Source organism: Phyllostomus discolor, chromosome 2 (assembly GCF_004126475.2).
Source record: "Phyllostomus discolor isolate MPI-MPIP mPhyDis1 chromosome 2, mPhyDis1.pri.v3, whole genome shotgun sequence".
NCBI classification, from domain to species: Eukaryota; Metazoa; Chordata; class Mammalia; order Chiroptera; family Phyllostomidae; genus Phyllostomus; species Phyllostomus discolor.
Window position 1 is genome coordinate 160046682 of NC_040904.2, and position 24670 is coordinate 160071351.

The 24670-nt window shown below is 46.8% G+C and overlaps 2 protein-coding genes across 5 annotated transcripts in view; one reads left to right on the top strand and one right to left on the bottom strand.

Moving 5' to 3' along the window:
- KIF5A (kinesin family member 5A) overlaps positions 1–7287 on the bottom strand; it is a 32567-nt gene extending 25280 nt beyond the window's left edge. The window contains exon 1 of one of the 2 annotated variants that reach the window (XM_036018753.1): positions 6888–7249. In XM_036018753.1, coding sequence (XP_035874646.1) covers positions 6888–7016 — 129 coding nt within the window. In that variant the 5' untranslated portion in view covers positions 7017–7249. Of the gene's footprint in view, positions 1–6887 lie in introns of both variants that reach the window. The other variant, XM_028533374.2, reaches the window with a different exon arrangement.
- Positions 7288–9978: 2691 nt separating this feature from the next.
- On the top strand, positions 9979–24529 carry DCTN2 (dynactin subunit 2). 3 transcript variants are annotated; one of them, XM_028533388.2, is made up of 16 exons: positions 9979–10210; positions 11086–11154; positions 14542–14550; positions 17577–17582; positions 19919–20015; positions 20190–20251; positions 20539–20637; positions 20878–21038; positions 21233–21383; positions 21731–21796; positions 21985–22023; positions 22203–22280; positions 22372–22443; positions 22899–23001; positions 23110–23201; positions 24071–24529. In XM_028533388.2, the coding sequence occupies exons 1-16, from the start codon at positions 10175–10177 to the stop codon at positions 24155–24157; spliced, it is 1227 nt and encodes a 408-aa protein (XP_028389189.1). In that variant the 5' UTR covers positions 9979–10174; the 3' UTR covers positions 24158–24529. The 3 variants fall into 3 exon arrangements, with proteins under 3 accessions (XP_028389189.1, XP_028389187.1, XP_028389188.1); XM_028533386.2 differs by lacking the exon at positions 14542–14550 and having other exon boundaries at positions 9980–10210; XM_028533387.2 differs by lacking the exons at positions 14542–14550; positions 17577–17582 and having other exon boundaries at positions 9981–10210.
- The last annotated feature ends 141 nt before the right edge of the window (positions 24530–24670 follow it).

Sequence of the window (24670 nt, forward strand, 5' to 3'; positions counted from 1 at the left end):
CCCACACCATTGTTCATGTCCATGAGTCATGCATATAAGTTCTTTGGCTACTCCCTTTCCTATACTGTACTTTATATCCCATGGCTATTCTGTGACTGCCTATTTGTACTTCTTTTTTTTTTAAGATTTTATTTATTTATTTTAGAGAGAGGAGGGAGGGAGAAAAAGAGGGAGAGAAACACCAATGTGCAGTTGCCTCTTATGTCCCTCGTTGGGGACCTGGCCTGCAACCCAGGCATGTGCCCTGACTGGGAATCGAACTGGTGACCTTTTGGTTCACAGGCCAGTGCTCAATCCACTGAGCCACACCAGCCAGGGCTTATTTGTACTTCTTAATCCCCTCACCTCTCCACCAATTCTCCCCCAGCTCTCTTCCATCTGGAAACCATCAAAATGGTCTCCATATTCATGATTCTATCTCTGTTCTTGTTTGCTTAATTTGTTTTTTAGATTCAATTGTTGATATGTATGTTTTGCCATTTTATTGTTCATAGTTTTGATTTTCCTCTTTTTCTTCAGTAAGTCCCTTTAACATTTCATATAATAATGGTTTGGTGACGATGAACTCCTTTAGCTTTCTCCTGTTTGGAAAGCTCTTTATCTGCCCTTCTATTCTAAATGATAGCTTTGCTGGGTAGAGCAATCTTGGCTGTAGGTCCCTACTTTTCATGACTTTGAGTATTTCTTGCCAATCCTTTCTAGCCAGCAAAGTTTCTTTTGAGAAATCAGCTGAGGGTCTTATGGGAACTGCCCTGTAGGTAACTAACTTCTTTTCTTTTGCTGTTTTTAAGATCTCTCTTTATCTTTAACTTTTGGCATTTTAGTTATGATGTGTCTTGGAGTGGGCCTCTTTGCATCCATCTTGTTTGGGACTCTGTGCTTCCTGAACTTGCATGTCTATTTCCTTCACCAAATTAGGGAAGTTTTCTTTCACTATTAATTTCAGATAGATTTCCAATTTCTTGCTCTTTCTCTTCTCCTGCTGGCACCCCTATTATGAGAAGGTTGAACCTCTTGAAGTTGTCCCAGAGGCTGTTTATGCTATCCTCATTTTTTTAAATTCTTTTTTCTTTTTGTTGTTCTGATTGGTTGTTTTTTTTTTGCTTCCTTATGTTCCAAGTCATTGATTTGATTCTCAGCTTCATCCACCCTACTGTTGTTTCCCTGTAAATTGTCCTTCATTTCAGTTAGTGTGTCCTTTGTTTCTGACTGGATCTTTTTCATGCTGTTGAGGTCCTCACTAATTTCCTCAAGCATCCTTAGTGTTTTGAACTATGCACCTGGCAGATTGTTCTACCTGCATTTTGTTTAACTCTTCTGGAGTTTTGATCTGTTCTTTCATTTGGACCATGTTTCTTTGTCTCTTCATTTGGGCAGTCTCCCTCTGTTTGTTTTTATGCATTATACAGAGCTGCTTGACTTCATGTCTTGGTAATGTGTCCTAATGTAGTAGGTGTCCTGTGGGGTCCAGTGGCACAGCCTCCCCTATCACCCAAGGTGGGTATTTGAGGTGTGCCCTTTGTGTGGGCTGAGTACACCCACCTCTTATAGTTGAGCCTTGGTTGTTGTTGGCAGATCAATGAGGGGGATTTACCCAGGTCAGTCAGCTGCAAGGACTGGCTGTGACCACTGACCACCAACCTCCACCCTCCATGAAGAATCAGCTGTGCAGAGGCAGGGTGGTGGTGCTCTGATGTGGTCTGTAGCTGTCCACTGGGTACGCTGGCCCTGGGGTTTCCTGGGTGCTGCAGGCCAAGGTCAGCCCCCACCTGTATTTTCCTGGGGCCACCCTGCCAGACATATCTGAAATGGCTGCTACTTGTGCTGGGCTTGGAGATTCCCAGGCAAAGCCAAACTGTAAATCTAGGCTGGTTGCTGCTAGTGCCATGCCTGAGGCTCACTGAAGCCAGCAGCTGCTTGTTTGTTAGGATTTGGGAAATTGTGAAGCATGAGCCAAGACCAGCCATTCAAATGGAAAAGTAGCTTGGGTGGGCCTGTAAATTGGGTAGGCCAAGGCCTTTGGGGATCTCCAAGGCAGATCAAACAGTGTTAGCTAGGTTGGTGGTCTCAGATATGGCACCAGCTTGCCGGCTATGTGGGGAAAGGGTTTAGAAAAGGTACACTGGCCTCTGCTTGTCTTGATGCCAGACACTTTGGTTCCTCCCTATATGCCACTGGTGCCTTTCAAGCTGTTACCCCAGTACTAGGGCTCAGAGGGAGTTAGTCTGAGTAGGTGAGTCCATGTTTGGGTTCTTTAAGAGGAACTGCTTAGGGCTCCAGAAGTTTCTTCCACCGACTCAATTCCTGCTGGCTTTTTCAGCCAGAGTTGTAGGGATTTCCTGGCACTGGAACCCTGAGCTGGGGGTACCTGGTGTGGGGCTGGGACTCCTTGCCCTGAGATATCCCTCCCAAATTTTAAACTACCACATGTGGGTGTGGGACCAGCTCATTCCAAATCTGTGCCCCTCCTACCAGTCTGGATGGATGTGGTTGGTTTCTTTAATTCCATAGTTGTCAGATTTCCATTCAACTTAAATTCTGACACTTCTTAGTGATGGTTGTTCTATATTTTAGTTGTAATTTAATGTTGTTATGTGAAGAAGTGAGCCATGTCTCCTACGCCACCATCTTTACCAGATGTCACAAAAGCCATTTCTAATGCTCCCTCCCAAATGTCTGCCCTGACCACTCCGAAGCCTGGACCACCATGTAGTTCAAGAGATTCTTGAGCACAGAGTTTCCTTCTAAATTCCATTAAATGCAATCTTTGGCTCATAGGATGGTCTTCATGAATATTTGTTTAACAGATATTGATGGAGGAAGAGAGCAAGGAGATACTACAGAACTGGATGTTTGGATGAAACAACCAGTAGAAGGGGAAAATGGTAACCAATTCCTAATTGTGTCAAAGGCTAATTTATAGGAAGATAGCATATATAAAATACTAATAACATCTTACTCTTATTTGAGTTTACTATGTACCTGTCTCTGTGCTAAGCCATTTATATGCATTATCTCATTTAATGCTTACAGCAATCCTAAGAGGTAGATATGTTTATTATCTTACTTTATAGATTCAGATATTGAAGTTCAGAGAAGCAAGGCAGCTTCTCCACAGTCACACAGCTGAGACATGGCAGAGCTCAGTTGCAAACCCAAGCAAGCTGGTTTTAGACTCACACTGCCAAAGCGACTTGAAGCCAACACTGTGTCAGATCCTTATCATGGCTTTTCCTTACTCTCCCCCACATAGCCCTCCCTGACAACTTGGACATTTCTCCTAATGTTCCTGGGTAGAAATAAAGCTCTTTGTCCTTCCCTTTTTCCAATCACAACCTCATTTTTAGAAGTTTGCAGTTCTCCCACCCATCCTCTCTGAGGCGCCTCCCTCACCATCTCTACCTCAGTAATCCAAAGTCCCATGAGCTGGTACAATGTCAGAGAGGAAGACTTGAGGAACTGGAAACACTTGAGGAGACCCTTCTCTGTGGAGGAGTGTCCCTGAGACCCACTCTCTCTCTCACTGACTGCAGTCTAATAGCTCCTCACAGCCTTCTCCAGAAAGCCTCTCTGCATTCTCGAAGCCCAGGACTCTTTGCTGTCTTTTAACCCTACTCCCAGCCTCCTGCTTGTCTCCTTGTCCTTTTGTGTCTCCCAGCACCTTTCTGTAGCTTTCTATTTTGTGTACTGACTAAAGCTAATAGGACAGTCTACAGTTAGGGTCCAAAGACGACCAACCTTTCAACCCTCAGTAAAGTGCTTCGTACAAGCTGAACTTCCCATCACCAGACCTGATTTCCATGGTGACACCCCTGGGGATTGTTGCCATGGTAATGCTGAAGAGACACTGGCCACAGTGAACATTACCTCCCCTCTCCATTTTCCTTTATGAGACTCCCCCAAAGCTAAGGGGAGAATTGCTTGGTCCCTATCTTCAGATATCATAGGAATCCCCAGCCACCCCAAACAATGCTGACTCTGTTCCAATAATCCTACAGGTCCCAACCTAGCTTGAGGTACTTGATGGTTCCGGGATTTTGCCTCCTTAAGAACCCACTTAACCACCAGGAGACCCAAAGGAGGTAAAATTTTAGTGGCTACTTGGATGAAGGAGGGAATGAGGGACACAGAGAGTAACAGACAGAAGGGGGGAAGGAAAGACAGAGAAGAGAGAGAGAAAGAAATGTGTGTGTGTCTTTACTGTCACCCTTCCTACATTTAAGAGAGACACTTAAATGTGTCTGGTGAAAAAGTTATGCTGGATTCTGAGTAACACAAAGAGCCAAACAATACACAGAACACACAGGCAATGACCTGTCTAGGACCCTTCTACTAAGACTAGAGCCATTACTTTGGCTAAGCCCCACCCCCCCAGATTCCTGGGACAAGTCAGGGGAGTGAGGGAAGGATAAGGCTCCCAGATCTGTTCCTTCAGCTTATTCTCCTACCCTTTGCCAAGCAGAAAAGGCCCATGGAAATTAGGGAGTCTGAAGCCCAGAGATAGCCACAGTGCTGCAAAGGCACAGAAGAGAGCCGTTAGAGAAAGGAGCTGGCTGCAGAGAGATCACTCTCTCCCACCTTCACTCTTCCCTCACCTTCCCTCATATCTTGAAGCAGTTTCCTTCATTAATGCCTCAGAGAGTTTCCCCACATACTGAGCTGCAAAGGAAGAAAAGGGGAAGGGGGTAGAATCTTCCTTCCTTTGTTGGTCCCCTCAGGGGTCTCCTCAAAATCACTTACCCTTATAGCCCTCATCCTCCTGAATGACAAATGCATATAGTAAGGCTCAGAAGACAGGCTTCAAGGATGCTGCCTGAGACAAAATGGCCCCCCATAATCATGTATCTTGGAGTGAGAGATTGACAGGAAAGGCTAGGGCAAGGGGAGATACAGAGCAAGACAAAGGTATAGCCCCACAAATATCAGCAAAGCAGACAAGTAAGGGCCAGCTATGGAACTCAGAATCTGAACTGGCAGGGGACCCTGAGACTCTCCTCATCTCTCTTCCTTTCTCGCCTTGCACTGTGTCTCTCCTGTTCAGCTGCACAAATTGGGCAGGTCCATACCACAACTCCTCCCAACATTGCCCCATGCCTCGTGCTCACCACCCCAGGTCAAACAGCCCAGAGAGCCTAGAGGAGATGGTTTAGACTTACCTGAAAAACCTATAGCAAAGGAAACTAGGCTTAAAGGTAGAAACCTTTTGTGGATTTCCTCCCCAATAGCCACCTCCCTCCTGTTTCTCAGCCTTTATATCTCAAAGGGACCTCAAGCCCCAACTCTCACAGGTAATGCCTGCTGTCCAGAGTATTCAGACAGGGGACCCCAAGGGATGATCCACTGACCAGACCACAAGTCCTAAGGTGCTCGAGGCAGAAAGACAGGGCCCTCTCAATGTGGTAAACACACATTCATGAGCACACACACGGTGCCAACACCCATTTGAGTTCACAGTGTGGAAAAGAGAGCTCAGTGTGGTGACAGACTGAGGCTCCTGGACATGTAAGCAGGTCTCTTCCTAAAGTATGTTTACTCAAAGTCCCATTCTCGCTGATTCAAAAAGGCCGGGGCTCCCTCCCCTTCTTTCCTTCATTCCTTTAACAAGCATGACTTGTGCCACGCACGGTTTATCAAAGATACTGAAGAAGTGCTCCTGACCTTGAAGACTGTCCTGTGTGCTCCTCCCTTCTCAAACTGGCTAGTTTCCTGGCCCAGCACCCCTCAAGCCCTATAGACTCCATCCACTCCAGTCCTTTCACTCCTTAGCTTGACAGCCCCAACCAACCTAGGAAAGGAGGGGTGGGTGAGGCGTTCCCTAGGAATTTCCTTTGGGCCATCGAAGATGAAGGACAGAAATCTGTGGAGGCAATGTGACACAGAGGAAAAGACATGAGCTTTGGATTCACAGACTTAGGTTCACATCCATGAATTTACAGTGTGACCTTGAGAAAGACGTCCAACTTCTTTGGGCCTCAATTTCCTCATCTATAAAATGGATATTAATATCAATACCTACTTCAGAGTGTTGTTTTGAGGATTACATATGCAGAGTAACAGGCACATATTAGTAAACATTAGTTCTCCTTCGTAAGATCTGCTCCATGGGCAGGGGCTGTCACTGTGAGGTAGAGGTGGTTTGCTACTTTTATTGGATCATCAAGAGAAAGGATGAATAAGCAAGTACTTGTTAGGATCTCAGAGTCTGATTATTTTTTTTGTTGTTAGGGGGAGTTGGGTGGGTTTGAAATCCTCTTCCTACTACACTTGGGAGGGGAAAGACGGACATTTCCTTAGGATCCCAGAAGCCCCCCCCCCCAACTAGGTGTGGCATCAATGTATTTCTTTCTCAGAAAACCCTTCATCAGACCCGTGCCTTCCCTCCAAGTCCAGGCTGCAACTATATCAGAGAGAGATGGAGGGCTTGGTTCTAGAGCCGGTTTTCTCTTGTATCTCCACAGAGACCCTGCACTGTCCACCTCAGATCTAGCCCAGCCACTAGTCTTACCCCTCCCTTTCTGGGAGGAGGGGGTAGAGATGTGAGCCAATAACAAAGGGAAGATGTGCTTTCTCTAGGGGAGAGGGAAAACATCAGAAAAACACGGGACGAGCTGTAAGGGGTGGGGACGCTGCAGAGGGCAGCAAAGGGGAGTTGCGCGACCTGATCTCAGGGAAGTAGCCCTCTCCCACTCTGCGGAGACTTGGCCGCGGGCCTGGCCAGACCACACCCAGCCATCCTGGTGCTGGGGAGAAAACGGGATGCGGTGAAAAGGATGGAGGTTGAAAGGCGGGGAGGAGGCGCAGAGTGACAGGCAGGGGATAAGGCTCTGTGAAGGGTAGGATTCAACCCCTGCCCCCTCTCCGAAATCCCCTTCTGGAGCGGCACTCACCCCAATAATGACGCTGTCGTCCCCTTGGAAAATGGGGATGAACTTGTCTCCCCGCAGAACCTCGGCCTGGTTCAGGGGCCGAAATCGGCAGAGCACCTTGATGCTGCATTCGTTGTTGGTCTCCGTCATGGTGGTCGCCGGCGTAGGGCTGGGGCACTTCTTGGACAGCAGAAGTGGTGCGTGCTCCGAAGGCGGGAGCTCAGGGGAGGCCAAGGCGGAGGACAAGTGCTCGGTCTCTGTGGGCACCCTGATGAAGGCTGGGGAGCAGGGCCGGGGCGAGCTTCCTCTCTTCTGCGGCAGCAGGATGCGGGAGACCTAGGCGTCTGATGCTCTCCCGGCGCTCTGCCTCTCCGCCCCTAGCGCTGCAGCGCCGCGCTGCGGGCCTGGGCGGGGCGGCGACCGAGGAGCGGGGCGGGGCTTCCCTCGCGGGGGGGGGGGGGGGGGGCCAGCCATTCGTCATCCAGGATTGAATGGAGGCACCTTCCTCCCTTCTTGCCTCTTCTCCCTACATCTAACTCTGGAAGATAACCTTGCCTTCACCCCTTCCTTATCCAAGGCACTCAATGCACTCCGCCCCCCATCACCCGCATCCCTGACCTGTCGGTCCCCCCTTAAAGACCCCACCCCTCTGGGAGGAAAAAGGGGTCCGCGGTGGGCTTATAATCTGGGGAAGAAAATCACCAGCACTTCCACCCCCGTTATACTCCAGGGAATCCTCCACTGCTGTCACAATCCTCCCTCCAAATTGGGAGCATACTTGCCATTCCCTCTGCACACACCCCTCTCACAGATTCCCAACCCACTCACCCTTTAAGGGCAGCTGCCTATGCCACTATAGAGGTGGCTGTCCAGGTCCCATTTTTTTCAGAGAGGAGTACCAGCAAAGGTTTGGCTATTCCCTCCTCCTCTACATCCAGAGGTGCAGTCTACTATGTCCCCAACATATATGCCAGGGCCTCCATTTGAAGGTAGACGAACTCCCATTCTGGGCCATCAGAATTCAAAAGCAGATGAGATTTTCATTTTTGCCTCACAGGTGGGCCTGGGATGAAAGTGGGCTGCAGTAACTTTTTCAAAAGAAAGGGAGTCAGAAAGCAGGGAAGGAGGAGTGATAATGGGGTAGGTAAGGCCAGAAGGACTTTAAGAGTGGACTTCTAGGGCAGACATCTGCATTTGAGTTTTAGGCAGGTTTAAGTACCTATGTAAGTGTGTTTCCTGTCCCAGTTATTACTGGATATGGGCCTAACACTGCAGCCGCTTTCTCAGGCCTTACTTCTGTTTCTCCCCCTTCCCTGGGCCAGGACGAAACCTGGAGATTTCTTGTCCTTGCTGTCCTTAGGTCAGACTTCTGCTGCATCCTCTGAGAAGAACCATCTAGAAGCTGGCCAAATTGATTTTTCTCCACATCACAGGCCTCTGCTGGCCAACAGACTTAGACTGCAGGAGTTGAGGCTCTAGGCCAAGGGGAGGAGCAGGGTAAGGAAGAAGGGAGGAGGGGGTGGAGGTTTTGCCTAGCAATTGTCTAAGGTCAGTTAGACACTATGAGAGAAAGGGAGAATGGACAAAGCCAAAGTGGGTAAGGATGGAGGGTGGGAGGTGGGGAGTAGGGCAGGGGAAAGTTTCTCTCATAGAGAAACTGGACGGTGAGAAAATAGACACAACGGTATTCAAATGTCAATTAAAAAAAAAAAACTTTAAAAGGAGGGGGGCAGAGAATGATGGCCTGGCCAGACAAAACCTAATCACTCAGAACCCAGCTGGGAAGATGGTTTCCCAAATTGGGCTTGTACCTCTAACCCCCTTGAATCTTAAGGAAACCGAAGGCAAAGGGTTCAGCATAGGAAACTGGATGGCAAAGCGATAGGACTATGGAGAAAGAGAGATAGAGGCTTGGGGAGGAGCCATAAATTCTATGTATGCATAGAATGACAATGAGTTTCAAATTCAGGAAAATGGGCATTTCTCCAGTCATTTGGTCTGTCAACATTTCTAAGTTTTGTAGCATCCTGCAAGCGTAGGGGATATCCTGGGAAACATCCCAACCTCAGGTCCTCAGGGTCTCCAGGGTGGCATCCGTTTGTGGGGAAGTTTCAAAATGCTAGTCCATGGAGGGTCACTGGTCTGAGACCAAAATGTATCTGTAAGCAGCCCCAGCAAAACAAACACGTAGTGAGGTTTTCATAAAGCAGTATTTATGAAGTGTCAAAGGATTGTCTTCTATTCTGAAAGTATGTTCTTAAATCATGGCAATAGGAAATAGTAAACTTTCTTTCTTTTAATGTACTTTGCAAAATGAAAAGGTAGCAATACTATGTCTATTCTTACAAAGCTTTGTTCTTGTTTTTATTTTATTGAACCGTCAGATCCAAAAGTCTGAAAACTATGACGTGGCTAAGAGCACAGAGGGTGTTCACACATAGAGCCATCGCTTACCTGTTTATGAACTTGAGACAGGATTGCCAGATTTGAAGGTAAAAACAAGATAACCACTTAAATTTGAATTTCACATTTTAAAAAAATGGTTGTGTGTGTGTGTGTGTGTGTGTGTGTGATATTATGTCCCAAATATGATATGGACATACTTATAAAAAAAACCTATTAGCTATTTATTTGAAATGCAAATTTAACTAGGCATCCTGTATTTTATGAGCCCCCTAAATTGGGATTACTTAACTTGGTCATTCCTTACAACACTACGCCTTTTATTAAAGTTTACGGGATTAAAAAGGAGGAAACTGTATTTGAACAATGATTAAAATATAATAAAAAAATAAAGTTTACTTGTTTGGGAGTCCTAGCTGTGCCATACATAGCATGCATGTCTAGTTGTGTTATTTATATCTAACCATTTAACTTCTGGGGGTCCAAATTTACTTATCTTAAAAATAGGAATTATAAAAGCTCTTCCACAGACTTGACGTAAAAACTAAAGAAAACAGGTTAGATGAAATAACTCCCCAGGCGCGTTAGTGTCGTCCCCGGCCCAAGCCCTGGCCGGTGAAAACTACGTATCCCATAATCCTAGTCAGCGTCCCCCGCCCCCCACTCCCGCCCGCCATTACCTCATTCCCTATCCTAGTTCTCGCCTAGCCGGGCCTCTACAGGGGTGTGGTAGCGCGCTGTTCTCGCGACTGTTGCTTTATCCTGCTCCTGTGCTACAGCTATCGCGAGACTTCGTGCTCCTCCGCCTCCTCCGCCGTTCCCTTGGCCGCCGCCTTAACCCGGGACCCGGACCCAGCCTCTCCCCTACCCGAGCACCGGCCCCCCAAACCCGTCTCGCCGCCGCCATGGCGGACCCTAAATACGCCGACCTTCCCGGCATTGTGAGTACAGGGCCGGCCTCGGCTCCCCAGGACCGCGCCCCTCACCTCCTAAGGACCCCCAACAGGCATCAACCTGTGACCCCCTCCCGCCAGCAGTCCCTCCTCCGCCCCCGGGGCTCCCACCGCTGCCTCCCGGGCGGGCCGCATCATCTTCAGGACTCCTCCGATCCAACTGGGCCAGGCCATGGGACGGCTTATCAGGCCCCTCTTCCGGCAGTGGCCGGTTTCTTGGCCCAGAAATCGTCTCCGGGCCCTTACCACTTATGCCCGAGTGTTTCTGCCATGCCTGTCAACACTACCCATGTCTCTCCAAATCTTCCCATAAGCCCCAACACACGTACCAGGCCACTTAATGATGGCCTTCATCCTGTAAAGGAAGGGTTACTTTGGCAGAACCCTTCTGCTGGATAGAGAACTCTGTCCTCCTGGGAGTGCCCCACCCCAACCACTTAAATCACCTGGCACAGGCCGGCAGGTACCCTTTTGTACTGCCTTGCCTGCATTCTGGGTGCTGAGGTCCTGAGTCACTCTCATCCTTGTGCCGGGGTAGTGGTGTACAGGACCTAATCAAGGATAGCCCTTTCCCTACTTCTGACATATGATTGCCAAGGACCATTCCCCCTTCAGACTCAGAGCAGCATCCTTGTCATCACTTACACTCATCAGTTACTATCAAGTCCTAGTTGTCCCCACTGTCATTCCTATCTCTCTAAGGTGTGGGAACTGACGTGCAGTTAACTGGGCAGGTGGAAGAGAAGGGACAGGACCCTGATATCACAGCCTGCCTTCTTTGTTAACTATTCAAAGGGAATAGAGTCAGGAGTGTTGGTGGAAGCTGGGTAATAAGGTTGGGTGGTCACTACTTCTACCTGCAGGCCAGGAACGAGCCAGATGTTTATGAAACCAGCGACCTACCTGAGGATGACCAAGCGGAGTTCGATGCGGTAAGACTATGTGCTACCTCAGGACTCCTCTGGACTCTGACGTCTCTCCCCTAGGCAGGCCTTTTCTCTTTTCTGGGGAGCCACGGCAATAAGCGGGTATGCCAACCCAGCCTGGGTGGTGTGTAGGTTGCAAGGCCTTGGTGGGCTTGCAGCTACCAATAAGCAATCCTAGTAAAGACAGTCAGTGGAATTACAACTAACAAAACCTGATTCTTGGCCTTTGAAATAAAATTGGAATAGCTCAAAACAGTTAGGTTTGGGGCTAGTGACAGGCCCCAGGGTGCTGGTCTATGGTAATGAATCATGAATTCTGAGCTTTTATAAACTGCTTGAGGTTAAGCCTAGGCCTTCTAATTTTGATAAACTATTTCACTCAATATGTGTTCATTAGTATCCTACCAAGAGCTGAACTTTGAAATATAGAAGATATTCTATATTTCTCAAATACAGAATAGTCAAATATATGACTATCCAGTATCTATTGGGCAAAGAATAAGAAAATGATTGAGAGTTTAGGGACCTCCAAAGGTCCCTAAGGGACCTGGTCAGAGCAAAATAAATTTGAGGAAGAACATAAATGTTTGATATCAGCAGAGGAGAAGCCCTGGCATCACTTTCAAATCCAGGGAGAACTCTGAGGAGGAAGGAATTAACTTTGGATACATTTTAATGAGGGGAACCACTTGGCATTGTTTATCAAATTTGTTTATTGTGTTGATTTTTTTTTTGGTGCAATGCATAGGAAGACATGTCCCTGCTCTCAAGGGTTAGGTGGAGTTAGGATACATATAGGAAACACAGAAGAAAAAACAAAATTGAGTGAATGGAAATCAACATAGTAAAAGTTCTGTATGTAAATGCCAAGGGGGTCAAAGATCTGCTACCCCATAGTGCAGGATGTGTTTTAGAGCTGGGCTAGGGTCCCATGGATGGTGTGAGAGCTCAGTAAACTTGTGACCAAGAGTCAGTGGGAACAGGCTTAGTGTGTGTGTCTGTAAGTCCTGTGGCTATGGCTGTGGGGCTGGTTAGTTCTGGAGAATGCTGGTTGCTACTGGCTTATAATGTATGGCTTGGCGTACTCACTTATTCCTTATTTGATTTCCCCCATGTGGAAATGGTTCCTACTTTGTCATGACACCCACCCTGTCCCCTCTCTCAGTGGTATGTTCCTTGTGGCTTCTGTACTTGCTGGCATGTCAGTCTGTCCCCCAAGCCTGAGTATCTGGAGATAATGCAGATGTTGTCATTGCTCAAGCAACTAGGTGTGCACCTGTCACTCCAAGACATGTTCTGTTAGGAAGTTGTGTCTGATCTCCCAGGGCAGGAATGCATGTGCTGAGGATTACACTCTTACAGCCTCAGTTCAGTTACTGCTCAGCTCTGGCCTCAGCCTCTCCTATAAAACATCAAGCCTTTATGGTGAGAAAATGAATGGAACTTTGTCCCTTTGTCACTGACTATGATACAAACAGGTAGTACCATAGCAATCTCCTTTTCAAACAAAAAAATACATTGTAATTTTCCTTTTGAAGGTATTGGGATATCTCTTTTTTTAAAATATTTTGTTTATTTATTTTTAGAGAGGGAAGGGAGGGAGATAGAGAGAGAGAGAAACATCAATGTACGGTTGCTGGGGGTTATGGCCTGCAACCCAGGCATGTACCCTGGCTGGGAATCAAACCTGCGACACTTTGGTTCGCAGCCCGTGCTCAATCCACTGAGCTACGCCAGCCAGGGCAGGATATCTCTTAATAAAAAGATAACACCCACACCCAGGGGGATGGAAGAACCCAAATGGCTGGCTGTTTCTCCCTACTGAGCCTGAGCAGCGTAGCATCTGGTGGGGAGAGGGTACCATAAGTGTTCATTTCCTCTGGCATATTGCCTAAGATGCCTGTATAGAAGTGTATGGGATCTGGATGGTGAATAATCCATCACTTAAGACTCAGCTAAATGACTCTCACTAGGGAGGAGTGAGTGGAGTGGGGAGACTTTCAGCTGCTACAGGAGCCTTGGTGGGGGGTGGATACTGAGATGTTTCCTGATTTCAGCTAATGTCTCTGGCCCCTGCATGTCCCTATGGACTTTAGGAGGGCAGCTTTCGGGAAGTCAGCTGAGTAATGGTTCTGCCACTGCTCTTAATACTGACGTAAATATGCAACTTGAGGAGCAATGAGTAGTACTTAGACAATCCAGAAACCTCATGTCCGTGAGTCCTGGGTTCTCACCAGCAGCCTGTCCCCTTCTCACTTTCCCTGCTAAGACCTAGCATAGGTGACAGTGCACATCACCACTATTGTGACTGAACCATGAGGTTTTCAGTCATCTTCTTAACCCCTGGCAAAGAGCATGCTCTGCCTTAGTCTCCAGATTATTTGCAACTTTAATTTTATTGGTCTTTAGAATAGGTAATATCTGCACATAGAACAAAAGCTTCTCTTCCACCATCGGTCACCAGTCAGTTCCCTTCCCTGGAGACAACCAATATGACCAGTTTCTTATGGAACATGTGAGGGGGTGGGGACATCTCCAGATTTTTATTTTTAGGAACAGTCAAAAGGTGTTGAACCTCCCTTTTAACTTCCCTCCTCTGTTTGCTCCACCTGGAAGAAATGGGGCTGCCAGAGGAAATAATATCCTGTAACATTCCTTAAAGATCGTAACTGCTAGTTTAACTTAAACATAAAAGCTTTGTGATTCCCATAGTGGGGAGGATGGGGGAGGAAAGTAATAAAAGGTTTTAATTTTGGTAAAGGTGATCCTGTGTTTCGTACTATCCCTTTAAAATGATTTTAGCAGGAAGCAAAATATTTTAAAATGAATGGGCCAGAAAACTATACAGGTTAGCCCTTTCTTCCTCAGTGTAGGAGGATCGCCTTTCTGCATTTCAGACACTCCTAAGTTTTTTGGGGTGATGGGCTTGTTTGGAGACATCTCTTAAAATGTGTCGTCCAGAAAGCTAATTCCCAGTTCGAATTTCATCCCCCTGGGCCCACAGTCTGCCTTGGCTCTGTGAGGCATTCTGCTCATTGTTTTTGAACTGCTGGAGCAAAGGGAGTAAATTTAGAAAACCTTGCTAGATAGAAGTAGGACTTAGTGTCTCCCTTTGTGCTGTAACTATTCTGAACCCTATGTGAAAGGGGGAAAAACAAATGATCTGCCATAGTTTGGTGGGGCCCTGGCAGAGGCCTCAGTTCTTCAAAGGGTAGGTATTGCTGGACACCCCAGCAACTTGAAATGACAGATAGTAAGTTCTCTTCCTTACAGTTTGGGATATCATAGAGTATGCTTGATTGTGTTCATTGATTGTTGGCGCACTTGAACTTACCTGAGTTTTTCCTAATGCTTCCCCCATCCTCCCTCCTCACCACCTTGCCTGGACACTAGTTTGCACAAGTAAGACCATTCAATGCTTCTTCTCTGCATGTTTTTTTCATCTGCCATCTCGCATGCAATGCTCTGTCACTGTGCTATTGTTGTAGCTAATTTAAATTCTAATGAGTTCCTAGCTGGATCACTAAGGAGCCTGTTGGCCTTATGATTAAAGATCAAAAATTAAGGTTTAGAAGCACAATGATGATCCACAGATCATTGTCTCTTCCTCTTGTGAGGTCTGTAGAATAAAACTGTCTAATGGAGGATGGGATAGAAACATGGAGGCTAGGAGTGCTTTGGGAAATAAGGCATTTAGGGTCTAGAGTTAGAAGGGGTTGCTGTTCTTAGACTGAAATAGATTTAAGAGAAAAGGAATGACTCTTAGTAATTCCAGACAGGGGTGGAGAGCAAGGGGAACAACCACAGTCGTCACACTTCTTAGCTATATGTGGATTATGCCTGGAAAACACTCATTTTAATATTCTTCTATGATAAACCTATAGAGAAAGGTAAATAGGATTGAAGAGGGGTGTTAAATGCTAATTTCAAGGTAATAACTTGGGTTATTTGTGCTTCCATGAGTCTTTGTGTTTCTGTACTCCTCCTTTAGAAATGGATGGTTAGTCAGCACTGTGTTGGTCCATCCTGGACAGTTTTATTCTGCAGTACTGTCTATCTTCCTTGTTATCATGGTTCCAAAGTCCCTCTGGCTGCAGTGTTGGCATAGAGCCTGAACAGGCTCAGAGAGCAGCAGTGGCCTCTTCCTCTGTCTGATCTAGAACCTTCTGAGGCACAGCCATTTAACGAAATAGGCCTGGGGAGGCTGGGAGCCCATTAGTGAGTGGGACTGGGAATCATGTACCAGATAAGCTAGTACCTGGGATCAGGGCACTTAGAATTTTCTAGTCAAGGTGGCTGGGTGTAGTAGGTTTCCATGGTTACTGTTACTATTCCAGATTACAGGAATTATGCCTAAACTCTCATCACTCATCATTCCCCCAACCCACCAATAGGACAGATCTGGAGGTGGTGCATACTATTTACAAACTAATATGCCACTTTTCCTTCTCTTTGATTTTCTGTCCTCCCCCCTTCTGGCTGTTCTTCATGATTTGAACTTGAACTTATGGCCCATTGTCCTTCCTCTCTGAGTTTCTTCCAAGCTGGTTTTAGCTTGTTGGGGCAAGTAAGAGAAATGTGTATAGTGTGTGTGCCTCCCTCTCATGTATTTACACATGTGCACCTGCAGGTGCTTACACATACTCTGCAGAGACATCCAGCCTAGGCCACAGGACCCAGGTCCACCTCTACCCTGAGCTGAGAGAGGAGTCTTGGCTAGGGTGGACCCTGGCATCACAGAGAGAGTGGGGATGTTGAGGATCAGATATAGTTAGCTGAAATCTTTGGAGCAGGAAGCACTTGACCCTCCATACCTCTGTCTGTCCCTAAGTAGAGCTCCTGGAGAGGCAGGGTGTACAGCTGGGTTTTCCTTACTGGCAGTTCTTTACTGGTCTTGCCTGGGAGTGGGATTTTTATCTGTGTGGCCTGGACTAAAAGAAGGCCTCTTTGAAATATTCCCACGTTTCCCCCTCGTCTACCCTCCAGCCACTTGAATCTTGTAAATAGAGGGTTGAAGAAACATGTTCTGCACATGGGCTGGTTGCTGTGACTCTTGGTGTCCTCTGCATTCTCTGTGCTAGCACATCATGGCAGAATTGCTCTGGATCCCTCAGGGCTGCAGGGTGAGTTACCCACCACTCAAGATGGATTCAAAGACAGACCCCACGAGGGACCAGGATTTGCCCTGCCTCTCCTCTGACAGCAGAGAATGAGAACGGGGCTGCATTAAGTGCTTCATATAGGGTTGGCCAAAACGTCCCTTTTGTTTTTTCCAGAAGATGGCTCTAGCAGTGCTTTGTTGTCTTTAACTTCATTCGATACAATTTTGTTAGATTGTATTGTGACAGCTATCATATCAGTGCGCATTTTTAAAAAACTTACCAAAATTGGTGGATTTTTGTACAACCATTTTAATATTGAAAATGGAAGAAAATATGCAACTTTTTGGTGTATTATGCTTTATTATTTTAAGAAAGGTAAAAATGCAACTGAAACACAAAAAAAGATTTGTGTGGTGTATACGGAAGGTACCTTGACTGATTGAACATGTCAAAAGTGGCTTACAAAGTTTTGTGGTACTATTGGCATTTTGGCCAAGTAATTTGCTGTGGGGCTGTCTTACACCTTGGAAGAGGTTTAGCAGCACCCCGGCCTCTATCCACTAGAAGCCAATAGTGGGAGATAGCTGACTTAACTCAGAATACCCAAATCAATAAGATTACTGGTAAAAATGAAAAATATGTCTTTTATTTTATGGAAAAAAACTAAACGGACTTTTTGGCCAACCCAATTTTTCACTAAATTCACCATCTTTGTACCTGACATATTTTTTCCTACTGAACGTAAAATCGTACCAGACCACCCACATGAGCACCCTTATTGTGACTGATTCTGCCACCCAAATGTCTAATTCTTCAAAACTAGAGAAACCAGGAGACAGGAAGACCTAAGCCATGAACTCCCCCTTGAGAATTATGGACCCTCAATGAGCTTCGTGTCCTCAGAATCCCCATAGCCTCCGCTTCACATTTTGCCATTTCTGCAGCTCCCCCACTACCTAGCCTTCTCTTCCCCGACTCTCCTATTCCATGCCTCTGGTTTGCAACATACAACTACTAGTTCCCAGATGATCCTGAATTGTTGCTGTTAATGGCAGAGCTTCATGACATCCTCACCACCAGAGAGGAAAGGGACCCAGACTCTTCTTTCTCTTGGGGTATGTGCCAACCCGAGCTGAAATTTCTTGGCCCCTAAATTTTGTTAGGCTCCCCGGGCCCTGTGGTGCAGTGTGTTTGAAGACTGTCATGTAGTGCATGTGACAATTTGCTAATAACAATTTTGTCTTTTTTTTTCCCTCCCTCACCCCATTTCCCCACTCCCTTTCCTTTTAACTCTTTTGATTTTCTCACCTCTGGGGAAACCACAAGGAGCTGGTAAGAAGCCTGACCTTTCATCTGCTTTTTAATGGGGTGTGCTGTGATGGACAGTTGTTTTTCTGTTCCTTTGTCTCTACTAAATCTTTAATCTCTTCAGCTGACAACCTTTTTTTAATCTCACAAGCCCCTGTAATGACACTGCCCCCTATCCATGCCCCCAGATCTCTGAGACACTGGTAGACTAGTAGAGTAGGTGCCCCTGGAGGACTAAAGAGTGCTGTGCCTCTGCGTCTCCCCGGCCGCACCCTCAGAGAGGCCCCTCGAGGATGCCAGTGTCGGGCAGCCCTCCTGATGCAGGATGTGAAAGCCCTGTCCGTCCCTTTTGCTGTCCAGAACCTCTGAAAGTCATGTTTTGTGTGTTCATCTTTTTTAGTTTACCCCATTCCTATTTTTAGGAAAGTAAATAAGAAAGTAGGTTCTTATCTGCACTGTGCCTACCCCATAATAAGGGCTTAATAAATGGTAATTACAATTAATTTCTTTCCTTGGTCTGTAGACTGTCTCCTATTCCTCTTCTTGAGAGGTGTTTGTTTGTTTGTTTGTTTGTTTTTTAATGGATTTCTACTGCATTGGCTTTGCTTGGGTCACTCACAAGGAGGAGTGGCATATTCTTGAGTGTGAACTTCAGAGAAGATGGCTGTCTTTCCTGAGCATGAGTCTTCAGACACTTTACTTACAGAGGCTAGAAACCATACAGTTGCTTGGCTGGTGGGTGCGGGCTGTAACACTTCAAAGGTTAAAGAGGTAATATTTGGGACTCAGTTGTCTTTTCCCCTAGGCCCTTGTATGTGGAACATTGAACCCTTCTGTTTTCCCTTAATCTTTAGCTCTTGTTCCTCTGCCCAGCACTTTCATGAAGAAGAGGTAAAGATCTCTTTACCCCGTCTCCTCCCTTTTTTTCAAAGCTGCCACTCACACCGATTCTTTCTTTAATAGCAGACCAGAGATGAAGAACAGAGCTTTTGTCTGCTGCTCTTTTTCCATCATGTCTCTCCATCATCATCATTCCCCGTCCCTCACCCCCGCAAGTACCCGCAGGCAGAGAATCTTAGTCCTGGCTGCATGTTAAAAACATTAGAATCACCTGAGTAGCTTTGAAACTAGCCTACTGCCCTGGCCCTATCCCAGAACAATAAATCAGAATCTACAGAGGTAAGCCCAGGCCTCTTTTTTTGGTTGTTGTTTTAACATTTTCTAAGTGATTCTATTGTGCAGCCAGGGTTGAGAACCATTATTCCAGTTAAAGGAAAGAAGACTCATTTTGCCTTCCTTCTGTAGAAAGTAGAGATGTCATCCCCCAAAGAAAAGAAGAGGACTCCTAGGTCTCCTTTCTCCCCGCCCCCGCCACCCTCCTGTTTCAGTGATGTAGTGAGAGCTGTCAGACTCCTGATGACAGAAGGGCAGGCACGCGGTCTGAAGTGCCCAGTCTTGGTGTAGTTATTGGAATCTGAACAGTCAGTGGGTACCTAGTAAGGAGGGAACCTCTCTGCCTCAGTTTCTAAACTAAAATCTCATTCACTTTCTCTACCATGTCCCCTGCTTATGGGATAGCTTCAGTCTTGAGAGACAGCAGAGAGGTCAGGGAGAAGGGGCAGGTACTGGAGCTTCTCTTTGACAAGATGCTGGGCTATCTTCATTTCAGGACTCATATATAACTCTTGCCTACAAGTATTCTTGGCCAGCAGATACTGCTTCTAAGATGTCCCTTAAAAAATAATACAGTAATCCCTTCCCTCTTCTGTCTATCCCCTGAATTCCCTGGCTTCATAGCAGCCTGGAAACAGCTTCTGGTCAAGCCCTCTGCCAGCCAACTTTTTTTTTTTTTTTTTTTTTAAATCTAAGTGCTGGTGTCTTCCCTTCAGCAGCAGATTAAAGTCTTAATATTCATCCTTACAGTTAGTAGCTTGAGTCTGCCATCCCTCTTTTCCTCAAGCAAGAATGGAGGTTAGCTTGAAAATGGAATTCCTCAGCTGCAAGGAAATTGACTTTTGGGATGGGGAGGTTAGAAGAGGTCAAGTTGATTTCTTGCCCTGAGTGCACAACATGTGCCAGATAACCGGGAGGGCCCAATTGGGTAGGGTGGGGGAATGGGGAGGCTATGTAATTTCTGTTCCCGGTTGAATCAGGGCATTAATATTTATACGACTGAGACTCCAAATTTACCAGGAAGCTTTCATTTCCTAGGTCAAGCCTGGGTCAGCAGCTTGGAATGGAGCTGCCCCTTCTTTCCTCTTGGAAAGTAGGAACCAGTCTTGTAATATTTGGGGGATTTTGTGGGGAAGCTGTAGAGTGTGACTAAGTCTGCCCCAGGCCTGAACTACCTATTTCTGCAGGAGGAACTCACGAGCACAAGTGTGGAGCACATTATTGTCAATCCCAATGCTGCCTATGACAAGTTCAAAGACAAGAGAGTGGGAACAAAGGGACTTGGTGAGACTGGGCTGTAAATTGGGTGGGAGGAGGCGTGTCCTCGGGCCTTAGTGACTTTTGCTTTGGGAAAGGGTCCCTCAGAGAGATCTCTCCTGGGAGCCCTCATTGTCACCTAAGCCCATGACTACCTTGGGCCTAGATCAGTCCCTCAATTTCATCCTCTTTTGTTGACAGATTTCTCTGATCGTATTGGAAAAACCAAGAGGACAGGATACGAATCTGGAGAATATGAGATGGTTTGTTGTGTGTGTTGATGGGAATGGTTCAGTGATCCTCTCTAACTACAGATCAAGGGATACAGTCTCTCCGGTTGGGGGTCCTGAGGAGCCCAGCAGGATGCTGTTGAGGATGTTTTATCCCTCCTGTTTGCTCTGGAGAGTCTCCAAGCCTCTAGCTATCTCAATTCACTAGGGCATTGTAGATTTTGAGTTGGATATAATACCTTTACAATTCAAGCCCAGGGTTTGAGTAAATTCTTGAGGTACTGGGAAGTATAACATCACCTTCTGTGCTTGCTTTTTAGCTTGGAGAGGGTCTGGGGGTGAAGGAGACACCCCAGCAAAAGTACCAGCGACTACTGTATGAGGTCCAAGAACTGACAACTGAAGTTGAAAAAATCAAGGTAACTATAAACTCTCTTCTCCCCTCTCTGCTATGACTTATATAGCAGAGGAGGACCTCCCAGCAGGAGGAGAAAGATTCCCCCCTAAGCTCCCGAATCGGGACTGACGTTTCCAGTATAAGAATATACGCAAATCTACATTCAGTGCTATAGGTGACTTCCAGCCACAGCTGGATCTTGATCCATTTTTTTTTCCTTAGTTCACCATTGCTACCCTTCACTGTCTGCTTTTCATACCAGACAACAGTGAAGGAGTCAGCCACTGAGGAGAAGCTGACCCCTGTGGTGCTGGCTAAACAGCTGGCAGCCCTGAAGCAGCAGCTGGTTGCTTCCCACCTGGAGAAGCTGCTGGGACCAGATGCAGCGATCAACCTTACTGACCCTGATGGAGCTCTGGCTAAGTGGGTGCCCTACTTGGTTGGGAAGTCATTACTAACTGGGGTATAGAGGGACTCAGCCAAGTATTGAATGGGCTATTAAAGAAAGAGGTGGCCTAGCTCTTCCTTAATGCTGACTACGATGAAGTAGAGATGAGGGTGACTGGGCTGGCCTGCATCCTGAAGTCATGATGTTATTACATGGTCTCCTGACCTAGGCGCCTACTGCTGCAGTTGGAAGCAACAAAGAACAGCAAAGCGGCTGGTTCAGGGGGAAAGACCACAAGTGGAACCCCCCCAGATAGCAGCCTTGTCACTTACGAACTACATTCTCGGCCTGAGCAGGACAAGTTCTCTCAAGCTGCCAAGGTAAGTGTATGTAGTATTGGGGGAAGGAGGAGGCGCCAGGGAGTTGGGGAGATGTGGCCCTAGAGACCTTCCTGCCTTCTTCCAAGGGATCAGTCTTGGGGAGGAGATGCTTCTGATTCCTCTTGATGTCTCATTCCTCATGTTTCCCTCACCCATCTATTTTCAGTTAAGATTAAGATTGTGACTAGGGATACGTTCCTTGGAAAGGCGTCCCTTGGCAGATAGAAGGGAGAGGGGAGGGGAGTTGCAATCAGACAAGCAGGGAATAGCAGGATCTTACCTCCCACTGCTGCATCGGGGAACATGATGGCAAATCTCACCTAAATCTCACCTCTTTCTCCCCCTAGATTGCAGAACTGGAGAAGCGCCTGACAGAGCTGGAAGCAGCTGTACGCTGTGATCAGGATGCTCAGGTCAGGTGCACTCCTACACATAGTCTGACCCTCATATCCTGTACCCTCAGTCTGAGGTCCACGGCATTCCATGGAACCCTGGGAAGAGCCAGCAGGCTTTCAGCTAGAACGGAAATGATGGGAAAAGGTGGTAATCATATGGCGGTAGTAGAACCACTGATTTTTTTTTTCCTCCTTTTCCCCACCAGAATCCCCTTTCTGCAGGTCTACAAGGAGCCTGCCTTACAGTGAGTATGAAAGGAACTGGAGTGTTTGGGTTACAAGGGGATATTAGGGTTGGGTTGCTTGGAGAATGACTTTGAGGTCTATAGCTATATATTTAATTACTTCCAGTGGAATAGGGGGTGGCCTCTTCCTAGTCTTACTCTTTCCCCTTCATGAAGCTTGTCCCAACCCCCTCCTCCAGGAAACTGTAGAGCTGTTGCAGGCAAAGGTGAGCACCCTGGAGCCTGCAGTTTTGGACCAAGTGGAGGCTCGGCTACAGGTATTAAGTGGAAGACAAAGTGAATTAAAGGTAGCTTGGGGCTTTGGAAGCCCTTGATGCACTTACTATCAACCTTAAAATCTGTTTGCAGAGTGTCTTAGGAAAGGTGAATGAGATCGCCAAACATAAAGCCTCTGTGGAGGATGCAGATACACAAAGCAAGGTCAGCAAGACTCCTTTCCCCATCTTCATACCCTTTCCTGCTCCCTTGTGTTCTCCAAGTCATCTGGATGGTATTGGATGAGAGCACTGAATCCTCAGGTCCCTGTTTCTATTTTTTTCATTTTTTATTTTTTAGAAAGAGGGGGAGAGAAATATTGATGTAAGAAGCATTGATAGGTTGCTTCTTGTATGCCCCCAACTGGGACCAAACCCGCAACCTAGACACCTGCCCTGACCAGGAATTGAACTGGCAACCTTTCACACCACCACCCAACTGAGCCCCACTAGTCAGGGCAGTCAGGTCCCTGTCTTCATAAACTTGTACCAGCTGAGAAAGTCAGGGCAGTGCTTTGCTGTCTCCTCCTAGTTGACCTTACCCCACCCTAGTGAAGTAGTCAGTCATGTACTTCACTGACAGCTGGGCCATCCCCTCTGGGCCTTGTCATATCCCCCCAGGTGCACCAGTTATACGAAACCATACAGCGCTGGAGCCCCATCGCTTCCACTCTTCCTGAGCTGGTGCAGAGACTTGTCACCATCAAGCAGCTGCATGAGCAAGGTGAGAGGCCAGCTGCCAGGTGTCCTTAGAGGAATTAAAAAGTGGGCAACTTCTGTTTGCTTTCCTCATCTTGCATTCTAACCTCCCCGTACCTCTCTTCCTTTATAGCCATGCATTTCGGTCAGCTCCTGACACACTTGGACACCACACAGCAGATGATTGCTAGTTCTCTCAAGGACAACACCACCCTCTTGACCCAGGTACCTGCCCCATTATTGGTTTGCTGCCCCCCTTCAGCACTCACACAGACCATGTTTTCCAGCTTCATCTCAGAGGGTTGTGCCTTAGCCCCTTTGGTAGCATAGTTTGTGGCAGGGGCTTGGTGTGAGTCTTCATATGTTTTTCAGTGGTTGTGGAAGCTTTGATAACTTCACCTATGAAATTCTCTCTTGCTCTCTGGAAATTAAACCTACCTCAGAGTTATGTGGACTTAGGTTAAATGACATGGGTCAATTGTTAGTTCAATAAACATCAGCTTTTCTTCTGAAACCTACCCTTTCCCTCTGTAATCTCAGCTTAGCTTTACCCTCCCCAGGTGCTCATCCAGGTGCTCCTGAGCATAGTACAATGGAAGGAATATGGGCTTTCAAGTCAGAAACTAGGCTCCAAGCTGCTTCTGCCACTTCGTATTTGACTCTGAGCAGTGAGCCTCACCTTCTTCCTTCATCCTTTTAGCAGTGTCCACCACGTAGTGAGTCCTTGGTTTCTGTTGAGAGTTTGCAGTGCTGGGGGGAGCATTAAAGTTGAGAGACCAGCATTACAGAACCATCAAAATAAATGAAAAAATGTACTTGGTATAACATTCTTCCTCTAGTTTTCTGCTTTTGACCCAGAGAACCCCTACTTCAACAGTCTTTCTTGGCCCTTTCAAGAGACCTGCCTGCTTGGCAGACCCTGAGCTAGGTCCATGGGACTCCCAGGGTAGTTTGAAAACTTCTGATATAGCCTCCCTACACTGGGGTTCATAAGCTGTGTTTCCATTTCATTTCATCCTAAGAGAATTTCTTTAGGCCCCCATCCAGGTAAGCACCTGGACCTGACAGAATAAAACATCTCTATGACTTTTTAGGTGCAGATAACGATGCGTGAAAACCTGTCCACAATTGAAGGGAATTTTGCCAACATTGATGAACGGATGAAGAAACTGGGAAAGTGAGCCCCTTTGGGAGATGGAGAACAGGGGTAATATCTACCCCTTTGAACTGTTAACAGCTTACATAGTGCTTCCCCTTAATGACAACTCTTGCATCCCCATCCCATTTGACATTGGGAACAAGGGGTTCTTCTTGCATGTGAGGTTTAAACCCCTTCTCTGATGACTCGAGTGGTAGCTGGGGGGTATTACAATAGATGGTGGTCTCCCCTCAGGCTCTGGGGATAAGGACATGGGCCCAGTCACATGCCAGCTCATGTCCAGTACTGCTTTGTCTGGTGTGGGAAGGACTGGGTCCTATTCTCCAGCACAGCTTCTGTGGCTGGGTATAACACTGTACAACTGTTTCTGACCATTAAATGCTGTTGTGCTCTGTGTGGCCTCTGCTGTATTTCCTGGGGAAGAGGCAGCACTGAGAGACATTCATAGTTTAATAGGCAGTCTAAGCTACTCTCTGCTAGAAGAGGGGGATTTAAATGATAACTTGTTTATACCAAAGAACTAAAGAAAAAATGA

What these genes read in the sequence shown, in the direction of transcription:
- DCTN2 (XM_028533388.2), top strand. Translation starts at nt 10,175, where the DNA reads ATGGCGGACCCTAAATACGCCGACCTTCCCGGCATT. An exon ending in CCTGATGGAGCTCTGGCTAA is followed by an intron (nt 21,039 to 21,232) that starts GTGGGTGCCCTA and finishes CTCCTGACCTAG; the next exon opens with GCGCCTACTGCTGCAGTTGG. An exon ending in CAAGCAGCTGCATGAGCAAG is followed by an intron (nt 23,002 to 23,109) that starts GTGAGAGGCCAG and finishes CTTCCTTTATAG; the next exon opens with CCATGCATTTCGGTCAGCTC.